We start from the raw sequence: 13814 nt of genomic DNA on the forward strand, positions 1-13814 counted from the left end.
GACAATTCCTCACCACCACATGCAGTGTCCAAAGGGTTCTGCCTGTTCCAACCCCATCCAGCAAATGCCCTGAAGTTTTTCCATTCTGGACCAGACAGACCTTTGAGGATCAGGTGAAATGTGCCAAAGGGAATGGACTCCAGAGCTCTGCACTGGACTCCCCCCTGGCACCACAGGCCTTCATGGCCCTGTTTGTTGTTGGGGAACACTCTGCTTTTGGAGAGCTCCTGTTCCCTGGAGCAGCCTTTTCTAACTTTCTGCCTAATTAACTTGGTTTGTCATTCCAGAACGTCTTTCCCTGGTTTATCACTCCCTTCCTTCCACTCCAGCACTATTTAATGCTGCTGCATTATTTACAGCAACTGCAATATCTGGAATATGATTTGTGCAAAGGACAGTTTACAACAAGTTGTGTTGCACTATGTACTATTCCTGCTCTCTGAGGAAGCAGATATTTAATTCCCAGAACAGTAAATCCCTTAATCTGAGCAAACCCAGATATTGAGCTGGAAACTAAAACATAATAAGTAGAAGATAACAATATTTTCACCTTTCCAGTTCTGATTAATAAGCTACTGTCCCAAATGCATAGCTCAAATCCTGCAGTTCAACACTGCAGGGAAACTCCAGGTCAGTGGAAGCATTTGGATTTACAATTGACTCATTCCCACAGAGCAGCCCCACTCTGCTGGGCCTTCACTCACCATCTCAGGGCGATCTTGATGGGGGTGGTGAGGCAGGAGGTGAACAGGTCGGCGGGCAGGTCTGGGATCATGGGCAGCAGCTCGTTGGCCTCGCAGGCTGCCAGCTGGATGCAGTTCTTCATGGAGGGAGGCAGAGGCATCTGGGCCAGGGGGTGGTTTGGGTTGATGGCAGCCACCTGCAGGGACCAAGGAAATTTCCCAGGTGGGGAGTCAGGGAAGGGCATTCCTACAGCACTAGGAAATAACCTGTGAAGGGCTGGACTGTTCCATGGAGCCCTGGGCTCAGGGAAGTGAGGGACTAATGTAGCACCAGCCACAGCTTTAACTCGTGTAATTAACAATATTTAACCTGTCCAAACAACAGTCAATAAAGTAAAAATACTCTATATACCCATACTCCCATTTTCCAAAACCACAGTCATGCTCCTATTTAAAATTTTGACTAAGAATACAATTTTTGAGGCTAATAATTCACAGAATGAAAACATAAACAATCCTTCCAGTGCCTTTCTGAACAAGGTAAACAAAGCAAACATTTCAGCCACCCAAAGTTTTGCTCTCTGGCACTCAAGAGGTTCCTAAAAAGGAAGGGGGGATGCAGTGGAACACCTGTGGTGTCCTCACTGCCCTCTCCCATCGGAGTCAGAGAGCAAAGCCCCACCACAGTGACCCACGTGCTGTGTTAGCAAAGCTGACAGAAGCACCTTCTTCCAAGACCAGCACTTCAGCCAGCTCAGGACAGGACACAGTCAGCTGAGAAACTCATTCTTTACCATCCTTGTACAGGAAAGATTCTGCCTGTGTGAACAGGAATCCATTTGGTGCCTCAGAGGGTCAAAAGGGAACAGAACATCGTGTGACAATCCCAGGCCTGGCACAGACACCTCCCACCTGGCAAAGCAACCTGACAAGCCAGGGAGAACTTTCTGCAACTTATTAAGTTTTTTGATTCTTTAAATATAACTTTTTCCATTATAATCCCAGGGGCAGCACTGACACACTTCAGCTTTTTCAAGTTGTCTGAATTATCTGGGACCTGTCCCTGCTCTCAGCTGAGCTGAGCTGCTTCCAGCAGTGATCCACACACACCTGGGGGGGATGAAGGCACCCTCAAGCCATCACCTGTCCTCTGGTGATATTTTATCTCAATAAAACTTAAGCTGTATCATCAAATCATGGAACATTTTGGGTTGGAAGGGACCTTAAAGATTATCTCATTCCAAACCCCTGTATGCCAGTAACTAAACAAAAGGTAATTAAAACACTGAAAAGGTCTTTTATTTGAGGAGAAAGGAATGAGAGACAGTGTGGGAAAGCATTAGCTCTTCACAGATTGATAAATACAAAGCAGTCCAATTGCTCAGCTGTGGCTGTTCACTCCCTAAAGAAAGCCCTGCCCCTGAGGCACTCCAGGAACGGCTCTGTGGGAGAAACCACATTTGGAGGGATTTTCAGCTCCCTGAGCACTGTCAGACACTCAGGACTTGACATTGTCACGGTCTGGTGGTGCCCCTCAGGTCTGAGGGGAGCAGCTCAGACTCCAGGACCTGCTCAACTGCAGCTTCTCCCCAGCACCACAAACCACAGAAGCTGCAACCCAAAGAGTGGAAATACTTGGAAATTAATTAACAACCTATTAGCAACCACAAGTGAACAAACAAGAGCAGTCTGCAATTACAGACTTGTCAAGCTGCTCAGGACAGTGATGGGGCACAGCTTTCTTATACAAGTCAAAGAAAGGAGAGGGGAAAAAAGAGGGCTGAGTAAAACCCACAATGAATATTTATTTTTGCATCCTTAGAGCATCCCCTGGAGTGAGACTTTCTACGCTGCTTGGTTCTCTCATAAACACAACTTTTTATTAGGGCAAGATATGGAATCAAAAGATCAGAATCCCTCTGGCAGATTAAGAGAACAGCAAAGTCCTTTGATCTCCTCGCAGGAAGATGGGAAACAATTACCCTGATCACTCTGGCAGCCCCTCTGGAGCACCAGTTCCAGCTTCACTTCACTTTTCATGAATTGGAACAATTGGATCATTTATAATTTTCCAAATGAATTCCCATCCACGCTCTGCAGGACGCCCTGAGCACTCTGCTCCCTCTGGTACCATGACTCTGCTTTCTATTAATCACCAGCAGGTACCTCAGTCCCTCAGCACAATTAATGGAATCTAAAGACCCAACGAAAAGCTGCCACATTAGCCTGAAAGTATTTTCACAATCATATTTATTGGTAGTTTTAACCTGTGTTGCGAGAGCAGAAATACTGAAGTGCCACAAAGTCACCACAAAAGCACCTCCAAAAACTGGAATTTGGAATGAAAGGACTCGTAGTCAGGGATATTGTCAACATCTCCCTGGAGGTTGTATGTGTGACAGCCAGTTGCCTGATTAGTTAACATTCCTTCCTTGAAGTTTTGGGTTTTTTTAATGCAGTGTCTTGGAGCTGTGAGAGTGTAAGAAGTGGACCTTTGCAAATGTGCTTTCCCTGGAAGCTGAAGGCAGCAGAGGGGTCTGGCAGGTGGGTCTGCTCAAAACATCCAACTTCCTCCCTTCCATTTTGCATTTCAGATTTACTTCCATGAATTTAGTATTAATTCCATTTGTAACCCAAGACAGCTTTTCACTGGGACACATTCAGCTTCAGCACTCTGTAAAACTGGAACCACCAGGACAATCCCCCTGGATGAGCTTTTTGTCACTCATTTTTTCATTCACTTTAACAGTACAAAACCATAATGCACCCAAATACAACTCCAGATACCAGACTTTTGTAACCAAAATAAATGTCTTGTTCACCTCAGCATTCATCTCCACAGAAAAGACCATTAAGGCCCAAATTGATTCTATTAACATTAACATTTAATTAGTGCTTGTATTAAAAATCATTCCAAGTTAATGGGATAGCAAACTGAACCAGAAAGACTGGAGTGGCAAAGTTATTTGCAAATTGATTTGCCTTCCAACATGGTTTTAAACACATTTTTCAGAGCATACAGCCAAGCAAGCTTAGAGTTCATTTGTGTTCACTGAACACACCAAAGCTCTGCCCTCACCTCCAGCTCCTGCTCCCTCTGTAGTGCAAATTGCTTGAAGGACTTGACAATAAGGCCGGCATTGGAGCAGTCGTAGACGAAAATGGAAGGACTCCCCATCCAGGTCTGCAGGTCGTAGATGGAGAGTGGGATGTACTGAGTGTAGTTCTGCAGGAGAAAAACACCCACTGCAGTTACCACCAGGCAGGGAAACAACAGAACCAGTGAGATAACAAAATACACCCACCAAATTCCAATTCTGAAATCCTAAAATAAAACCTACATTGACCATATTAATCAACACAAATGTCAGTATCTACCAATAGCCAGGACCATGAACCCAACACAAACAACAAGCAGAGTTTATTGTGGCACTGTTTGAAACACTCAACTCTAAAGGAAAAGCCCAAAACTCCACCAGGAGTTTTCAATATTAGATATTCAGAGCTCTGATTTGTGCTAACAACTCCAACCAGCATTTAATAGCCCAATTTAATCCCAAATTTCTGCAACACTGATAAAGGATGCAAACCAGATGTCTTTAATTTAACATCAAATATCCTAAACTGAAAAGTCCATCAATAAATCAAGAAGGATAATTAAGCCCCTGCAGCCCATCAGGACTACCCTGCCTGAGCTTAACGAGATGCTTCATAATTTTATTACAGCTTTAACTTCTGTGCAACTTTCAGAATTATCCAATAAAGTAAAACCAACAAAGCTGCCTTCAAAAGAGTGAAGTACCCACAGATCCCCTTCTGTAAATAGGAAGGATTTTGTTCCTTGTCTTCCAACTTAAAGCCCCCAAATAACTGGAGGCAAGAGCATAAAGATCAGACATTTAAAACCAGCACTAATTGTGCTGAAAATATAAACCAAAGCAGATTTCTGCCTGCAAAGAGCCACCACGATCCTTCCCAGCTGCAGGCACGGGACAACCTGGTGTTGCCACAGCCCTGAGCTCAGCCCAAAATCCTCAGGAAAAGCTGTGATGTTCCTATTAACATCAGCAGAATGATGGATGGGATCATAACTCCCATTTAAATTCAAAAGACTTAAAATAGCTGTAATAAAACCAGTAAACTTTTACAAAAATCAAATTTTCAAGGAGACTTATCAGTGTCACTAAAGACAGAATGGATCATAAACCACATGCTATGTAAGGTAGGGAAGAGTCAGGTATTTGCAAATCCAGTTTTGCCCTTATATAACAGTTTTGGTTGTTCCATTAAAATTAATAGGAAAAATTGTTTATAAAAGCCGAAGTTCTGGGGGGTTGGGAGCTCTGCAAATCACTGCAGGATGGAACTGATGCGTGAAGAAGCTCTTCCCCAGCACAGACCTTTCTTAAGGTCATCACACCCATGAAGCACATTCCAATCACAGGAAGTTACACATAAAACCCCTGCTCTGACAGATCTAATCAATGACATTTTATGGGCATGAACTGCTTTAACTTTGTATTTCTATTGCACCTTGCTCCAGTTAAGATTGGATTATAGCTCTGATTAATATTGTGGTATTTCCAACCAGAAGAATTTTATGTTCCAACTCCACTGTGAGGGTCACATAGAACATCAAAATTTGCTAATGATATGTAAATGAGCTAATTTGAAGAAAAAAGGAGTGTTAAGTAAGAGTTTTGTAGCGTGGCTGTTCAGGGTGATGCTTTGATGCTGCCTCATCACGCTGGGCTGGGGGAACTGCTGGATGGTTTGGGTTGGCAGGAAGAAGTTCCTGCTCTGCTCCCACCATCCCCACCGTCCCTCTGTGCCTCTTCAGGGCAATGACACACCAAACAGCTCAACTGGAAACTGACTGTGAACAGACTTCACCACTCTGGCAGTTTTGGCTTTAGTTTTAGCCAGGCCTCAATTTAGCAGGCTCAGAGCATCTACGTAGATTAGGAGAGACAAGTGTCACCTGACTAAGCAACCAAAGAAATATTTCATACCAGATGATGCAAACTGGGAATATAAATACAGTAGAGTAGAAGGAGTTTCTCAGTTGGCATCATGGTTGCAGTAGAGACAGGATATGCTGCTCCTGCCCTGCTGTGCTGGGCTTTGCTGCTGCCATCACTACATCACATTTTGTTTTAATTCAGAGAAGTAAACATTTTATTGTTATTCTTTCTTTCTGTTCCTTGCTGGGTGTCTGTGGGAGTGCTTTATGGATCTAGAGTGATGGGATCTGTCTGCAGTGGGAAGTAGAAAATTGTTGTTATATCTAACCTGTGTAAGTGTGTGTTATACTGTAGTTTTCTTTTAATTTTCTCTTTTCTGTATAAATATATAAAATTAGTTTAAGTTTAAACCCATTTTGAGTTTCTGGGTTTTTTTCCTTTCTCCCTTTTCTCAGTGGGAGGGGGAAGGAGACCAACATTTTATATTGGGCGGTTGGAATTTCACCAGCTCAGCTGGTTGGTGATTCCAGCACCCCGTGACCCCAGGGCAGGGGCAGAGGCAGCAGGGCAGCCCCAGCCCCAGCCCCCACCTTGTTGAAGACCCAGATCTCGCCGTTGACGGTGGGCCGGGGCACGCCGTGCCCGTTGTAGTGGAACAGCACCCGCTCCTCCTTGGCGTTGCGGCGCAGGGACGTGCACAGCTTCTTCACCTCGTCCACCGTCGGGTCCAGGCTCTGCTTGTACCTGGCCTGGGGACACACAACGGGACAGAACCACCTCAGCTGGGAGAACCAGCGATAAGCGGAAACGCTGCAAAAAGCAACTGCCAAGAGAAAGTTTTGTGTTCTAATAGCACCAAGGTATTTATTTATTGTCAACGTTGGAGGCAAAGCCAGCTCATACCGGGCAAAAACTTGTGTAACTTGTTTGTGTAAAATAAGCTATTTATAGTCTTAAGTTCATAGTTAACACCTTCTGATTTCCATATTAATGACTGGGTGGAATCTTGGGCAGAGCTTTTCTTTTGGCTTCAAATTTGGGTAGTGGTCTCTTGACTTCATCCCTTGGGGTGGTCTCAAAGCGTCTTCATCACTGTTGCACTTCTGCCTTTCCTTTGTTCAGTGACATGACCTGTCAAACTTGTAAAACCTTGGCTCTAATGCTACAAAATCTTGGATCTCTACCATTTTGCTCTATTCATATGTTTACCACTACCTCATTTATTGCCTCTGGTTTACAGTACAATGAATTTAGTGATAATCAAGTCCTAGTAAAGAGAACAGAACATGCTTAGTGATAAAGATTGAGCAAACAGGCCTAAAACTTGAGGAGGGGGTTTGGGAATCAGGCCGTGCTCCTTCTCAACCAGCCTAGTTCAGATACAGGCAACTGGTGACCATGGAATGTGGATGTAAACTGGTTACTTTGGGAAGAGAAAACACAAAACATTCACGGTAGAGCTGAATAAACAAAGTACGTCAGCGAGGTGCGTGGTCTGTGCACACACACCCCAACACCACGAGTTTGAGGGAGTTTATCACAGCTCCCAACCCTGACCTGGTTCACTCAGGAATTATTAATGTTCAAAAAGTCTTGGGAAGGAGAAATCTGTTTCAGCATTAGCCAGACTCCTAAGGAACCCCTTGCGATGCTGGTGACCAGTGACAGGACCTGAGGACTGTACAAAACCTGCTATTGGGAGCCTGTTTATAAAGCAAACTAATGCCTCAGAAATTTGGGCTTTTTAGGTTCTCCTCTATGACAGGTAAAGATAAGAAAGTCTTAAAATATCACTGTAAAAGAGGATGAAGTAGTTTAATGGAGAAATGGTTTGATTATCTGTAAAGTTTGAGCAGTATATACAGTGCTGCCCAATTAACAGTCACTGTCCCCAGGCTACAGGGAAGAGGGACACAAGGAATGGCAGCATTTAATGACTGTAACAACGGAGAAAAGCAAGCAAAAGGAGGAGAAATATGAAGCAAGAGCCAGTGATGTGACACTCTCATCCTTTTCGGGAGCCTCAGCACTCAGGAGAGTGAGGAGGGCACGTTAATCTTCCCGCAGACCCCACACCTCCTCCTCTCTCCACTCAGTGCTGTGATGAAGATGCTGATTGGAAAAAATGTGTCCCTTAAATCCTGGCCAGGCTGTTGGCAGCTTTACCAGCCACCAGAGCCAGAGTGCTGGGGCCTTTTCAGCTTTTTTTGCACAGGAGAACACGCACATTCGAGCCCTTCCCATGTGCCTGGAGCACCAATATCAAACACAGCCCGCAGTTAATGGAGGGGGATTCATACTCTACAACCAAAGTCTGTAGTAAACATCCAAACTGCAAACAGATCATTTGGGCCCAGAGAAATGGGGATGAGGAGAATGGAAACGAGAGGAGGGAGTCTGAAAGCAGCACAGTCCTACCATCGGCTCAGGACTCTCAGGTGTGAGCTCACGACCCGTCCTTCTCACACACATGACAAGAACCAGGTCCCCGAGTCTCACACTGACACCCAGCGTGGTGGTAACAGCACTTGGAGACTGCCTGGGTAGCAGGAAAAGGGGAAGCAGGAAGCATGACATCAGTTTTTAGAGGAATCCAGAGGAAATTCAGAGCAGTCTGAGCTCTGTGCTGGGCACTTGGTTGGAATAATAATAAACAAACAGAACAATGAACAAACACCTCAGGGAAGAGTCCATTCAGCATCTCTAATGAGGAGTCAGACTTTCTAAATCAAACTCTTGTCTTGTAGAGTTTTTTTAAGAAATCAAAGAGTGTGGAGATGAGAGAAAGTATCTTTTTGATATAAACCCATTTGGATTCCCAGAGGATATTTAGCCAGATCTCAACACAAAATTGGAAGGAAAAGTCCATATACAAAGACTTGCTTATGAAACAGGCAGGTGGGGGGAGAATCCTTAATTTTGTCCATGGAGAGAAGTCACTGTGAAGTTTCAAGAGGATCAGTTTTGTAGTCCAGCTCATCCAAAACTAATAAACACTATGGAAAAGGAATGCAACAGCCTGGTGAAGTCAGAGGGTCATCCTGGGCCACTGCAGGCAGACCAGCAGCAGTTTGGAAGGGGATTTTCACTACCAGTACTTTTATACTCAGGAGTTTCTTTTCCATTAACTCCATTACTACGGATTTCTCCCCCTGTTCTGCCTCCCTGCACGATGCCAGGCTGGCCTGATTCCAGCCCTGCTCCCAGGCCTTCTGAGGGGGAAGCTGTTCCAGGGAAAAACTACAAACTTCACTTATCAACAAAAATACTTTGTTCTTTGGTTCATTTATACAGTGATTAACATCTCAGTCCTGAGATTCACCGTCATTTAATTTTAATACTGACTAAATCACAGCTTTTTTCTTGCATCAAAGAAAGATTTAGGATCCTGCATTTACACTGGCTTTGGAGACACATCAAAGAACAGATAAATTTAGAACTGTACATGAACACTCTTATTTTTGCACAATTGCACAACAAATGAACAATCATAGACAAGAACTGTTCCAGGAGCAGTAGAATCAAGCCAAATTTTCTGCTCATTTTGGGGTTTTCTGCCACCTTGCAGCCTCCTCCTGAAGGTTTGGATGCTTTCACTGAATATTTAAGACCAATATAACTTCTGAATTCTCAACCCTTTTAGAAATGGCATGTGATGTGTTAAGGTTTCTGGGATGAATGGTGGGTGCAGGATGCAGCCCCACACTGCACAGTCTGACAGCCTGGCTTCAGTCACAAACATGTTCAGTCTTTGGAATCCATGTAGGAACACGTTCTGCTCTGCCCCAGGACAGGCCTTGGTTTAAAATAACCCTGCACTGCATCCCTAAAAACCTTGTTGCATCCTGCCAGGACAGGGCTGTCCCACCCCAGTCACAGCAGTGCCAGGGCAGGGCTGTGATAACTCAGCACTGTAGGAAGTGACTGCAATTTATCCCCACAATCCATCAATCATAAACCCAATTGCCTTAAGCCCAAGCTGATATGGCCACAATAACTCTCAGGTTAGACACATCATGCAAATACAAATTATTCTGAACCACGTACATAGACTCCAGGCATTTTAATTTTTTTAAACAACCTTCTAGGTGTTTTAATTTTAAGTTGTGGGCACATGAAATTACCCTGATGTAAATTCATAAGGATTAGTCCAAGATAATAAAAACTGCATATTTAAGTACAAGGGAGTGTGCTGGAAATCCCAAATTGACGTTACAAGCTGCAGCTTAACCTGGTTAACACAGTCCATGACTAAACATTACTGAAAAAATTATTAGTCACTGCTAACTTGAAAAGTATTAATTACAGTGAAGACATACTAAAACTTAATGCTGCTTAAGTTTAAATGCTGAACTAAGCCAAAGGAAGCCTTGTGAGTCTCAGGCCAGTCCTGTGCAGGTATTTGGTTGCATTTCAAATCCAGTTCCAGCTTCTCTGTGCCAACTCCCTCCCAAGGCTCCCAGGGGGAATTTGCTGATGCCCAGGATGGGATGCACTGCTGGAGCTGAGCTCTGAGCGTGGCACATTTCCTCTCCTGCCTGGAGTCAGCACTGTGGTGACTGTACCTTCCCTCTGCAGAGTCTCTGACCTTGCTTTTAAGTTCAATGTGAATGAATTCTAAAGCAACTAATCCTCATTGTGCAGACTCGGGATTCAATACTTCCAAAAAAACACCTTTGAGCAGTTTGTTTAGGAGAACTGATGTTGACAGGGGAGACAAAAATCAGGACTACTAACCTTGAGTGTCTGCTACAATACATCCAGGAGACAGGTGTGCTTCTCAGCAGTTACAAGCTGCCTCACACTGCAGGTCTGTGCCAAGATTTACAGAAATTCCACCCACCAGCCTGACCTGTTTGGTACAAATCCCTCCCTCTCTGCTCAAATAAACACTCTGAGAGGGCTATGCAAATAATTGTTCATTTTTAAACAAAGGGAATTGTAAAAGAACTCAAATCTGCTTCCATACGCCAGATCTGCATCCTCAGCCTGGAGACAGCTCAGTGGGTCACATCACAAAATGCCCCAAAAGGATTTCAAGCAAACCTGCTTAGTCAAACAATTCAACTACCAGGTATCAGTGTCATTTTAGTCCCATTCCTTGTCTAGGACCTCAGTTCTAAGACCTCGTTAAAGTTTCAGGCTCCACATCCTCTTGTTTCTACAATATAAACTTAGATATTACTGGGACACCAGTTTAGGCTGCAGGACCACAAACTGGTGCATCCTCAAACTGGGTGTCTTTATATTCTGGCCCAAGTGCCTCCTGCTCCCAGGAAGGAGGCGCAAGGATGGATTCATGCAGAGCAAGTAGTTCATCTTCTCAACAATTTATAATTATTCAGTAATTTCAAGTTTTCCTCTGATTGCAAAGTAATTGTTTAATGAAGCAATATTTTGATTAAAAACACCTTAATGAGGTAGCAGAAGGAAAACCAATCATTCTCAGGTTTATGCTTTGTTAAACTCCACAGGAAAGGAGTTAAACCCGAAGCATTCCAGACTTTTCTCGTTCTGCCTTAGAGATGAGCAGGAATATAAATAAAAATGTCAATAGTTTTCTCTGTTAATGCTCCAAGTTTTGCACAAAACTGGCATTGTCAGAAGGAAGCTCCAGTTGTCTAATAGAGCATCCTTTGCATGTCCAAGTCTGCAAGCCCTGAACTCTGTCCAGGGATGCTCTCAGGGGACCTGCAGGAGGCTCCTCCCCGTCTCCCACCAAAGATTCACCACCCACCACAGCACACAAAGACAAGGTGTTTTTAAATAGGTCACCAGAGCTGGGTGGTTAATTACAGAAACACATTAATCAGCTTTGTGAGACAGAGCTGCTTTTCTCTTCAAGGAGCCTTTTAACATAATCTCTGTCTTCCCATCTCAGGACAAACTGACATCAATGGTCAGAGGAAAATACCCTCAAACACACAAATCTTGCTCGTCTGCCAATTCTGGTCCCATTTTGATGAGAAAGTACAACCCAAAAACCAGGTGAAGTACAAACCATGTGAATGGATGTTCCTGTCAGAGAGTGTGGAGAGCAAGGCAGGGGTAAGCACAGTCCCTGAGGGGCTGCCACCAACACAGGACCTCAAAATGAGCAGGATTCAGATGCTGAGTGACACAGCACAGGGAAAGCAGTTCAGAGGCAGCCTCGGGAAGCTCCACCTTGGCCAGGGGCACCTTTAGCAAACACCCAGGTGTGTGAGGGAGGGAGGGAGGGGGAGGCAGCAGGTGACAGGACCTCGCTCCTGCAGCCTGGAGCCCTGGCACACTCACCTGCAGCCCTTTGGAGTGTGCCCTGGAGGGCTCAGTGGCTGTTCCTTGCCTGCCCAGGGGAGCTTCTGGAGTCTTGCAGGGGAGGCTGCAGGTCTGCCCAGAGAGAGCCCACCTGAGGCAGGTGACACCAGCCAGGGGCAGCTCAGTGACACTGAAGCCTGGCACTGCTCAGAGCTGCCCCACAGTCCCACTGCTGGGTTGCTTTCCTCATGAAATGGGAAGAAACCTTTTCTTACAAGTGAAATGTCCTTTTCCTTGTAGTTCAAACTTATTTTTCTAGACTTCAGCTCCTGCATCCCCATCTCTTCTCTTTGAAGGAATCCTGCCCACAGTGTTCCAGGCTTGCAGCAGGATGCCAAGACCCACAGGATTTTCCCATAAACTTATTTTTCAAGTTTGTTAACTTAGTCCCAGAATGCCAGGCCCTGCTATCTGCAATGCATGAGCAGCACAGTTCACAGAACAGCTAATGCCACTTCCTTGCCTTTACAGCTTCTGAACACACTTCCACACAGCAGTTCATGCCTGCAACTACTTTTTTTCCTTTTTGTGACTCATTTTTTCCAAGAGAATCTCAGAGGAATCAGTATTAAGTACATTACTGCTGCAATTTCACAGTTTCCACTTTCAGTGATGTGTTGAAGGTTTATCAGATTTCTTTTTCTCACTATCAAAAGCATTAAAACATGAGTTCTACCTAGACTGAGCCCTGGGATTGCAGCAGGGAGCTTCCCCCTTGTGCAGCTGATTCCCAAATCCTTCAGCCACCACTGCTGGAGGAGTTTTTCCATGTGCAGTTGCTCCCAGGTGAGGGCAGTGCCTGCAGGTGCAATTCAGGCTGCACAACTCCAGGAGGCTCTGACAGGGTTCAGGATGTAGGTCAGGAGTGAAGGGCCTGGCAGCAGGAGGAAAGAGATGGCCCAGACCAGCGTTTTCAGCACAAAAAGAGCAGCTTCAGTGCAAGGAGTCCTTTGGAATGGTTTGCACCCAGACTCTGGGCTCGTGCTCTCCTCAGCCAGGCCATGCCATAGGGTTGGGATGCAGATCAATCAGAGGCCACCAAAAGCAAAAATACAACAGCTGCTTCATTTGCCCTCATCTTCTACCTACTCACAAGACAAAAAAATAAAAAAGCAAGTTTCATCCTTTCCCATACTTAAAATCTGTGCTTTTCTGGCCAAAGTGCTTCCAGAGTGGTATTGTGTGAAACAGCCTGTGGCTGACAGTGACACCCTGAATGGCACCACAACAGATTTTCAGGAGGAGGAGAATGGCAATAACTAGGTTTGCAACCAGACTTGTTGACTCCTCTCCTATGACAGACTTTCTTTTTTGTTCTGGAAAAAAAAAAGTGCTGGTTTATGCTGAACACAGTTGATCTTTAACAAGACAGCAAAGGATTGATACAGCAGAATTTTGCTGAGCCTGAAATAGCTGCCAAATTCAAGAGGCTATTGGGAAATAAAAACCAACAAACATAGTCCTCTAAGGAAAACCTGGTTTTGTTAAACAAGGTCACACAGTCTTTTTGTTGTTTCTTTCCTTCCTATTCATTTTTCCTTACATGTTCCTACATCTGCAGAGTAGGGAGACCAAGTGCCAGTTTTTCCATGCTCCCCTTTGGAATTCTACAGTATTTCTTCTGCAGGAGCAATTAGTATTTGCTGTTGTTTTAAAAGAAAAACCCTACAGAAATAAAGAAAAAGTATGACTCACTGAGAGACCAATAATTAGGTCATGTGTTCAATTAGTTTTCATGCTTAAGTAGTTACTCTTCAGGAAATGCTCCCCCTTTGATGTGCAGCAGCAACTTCCCAATTAATTAGGCAGAAAGAAGCAATGAAGGAATGAAACCTCAGAAACCTTATCAAAGCCCAGAGATCTCTAATGA

At 44.5% G+C, this 13814-nt stretch overlaps 1 protein-coding gene across 5 annotated transcripts in view; it reads right to left on the minus strand.

Moving 5' to 3' along the window:
• The window catches only part of RPTOR (regulatory associated protein of MTOR complex 1), a 107213-nt gene that overhangs the window by 72792 nt on the left and 20607 nt on the right, over positions 1–13814 (minus strand). For all 5 annotated transcript variants that reach the window (XM_071573452.1, XM_071573451.1, XM_071573448.1 and 2 more), the window contains exons 4-6: positions 6238–6396; positions 3763–3909; positions 705–880 (exon numbers count right to left, since the gene is read on the minus strand). In XM_071573452.1, the coding sequence (XP_071429553.1) occupies positions 705–880; positions 3763–3909; positions 6238–6396 (482 nt within the window). The remainder of the gene's footprint in view (positions 1–704; positions 881–3762; positions 3910–6237; positions 6397–13814) is intronic.

The sequence above is a fragment of the Pithys albifrons genome, chromosome 19 (genome assembly GCF_047495875.1).
Source record: "Pithys albifrons albifrons isolate INPA30051 chromosome 19, PitAlb_v1, whole genome shotgun sequence".
NCBI classification, from domain to species: Eukaryota; Metazoa; Chordata; class Aves; order Passeriformes; family Thamnophilidae; genus Pithys; species Pithys albifrons.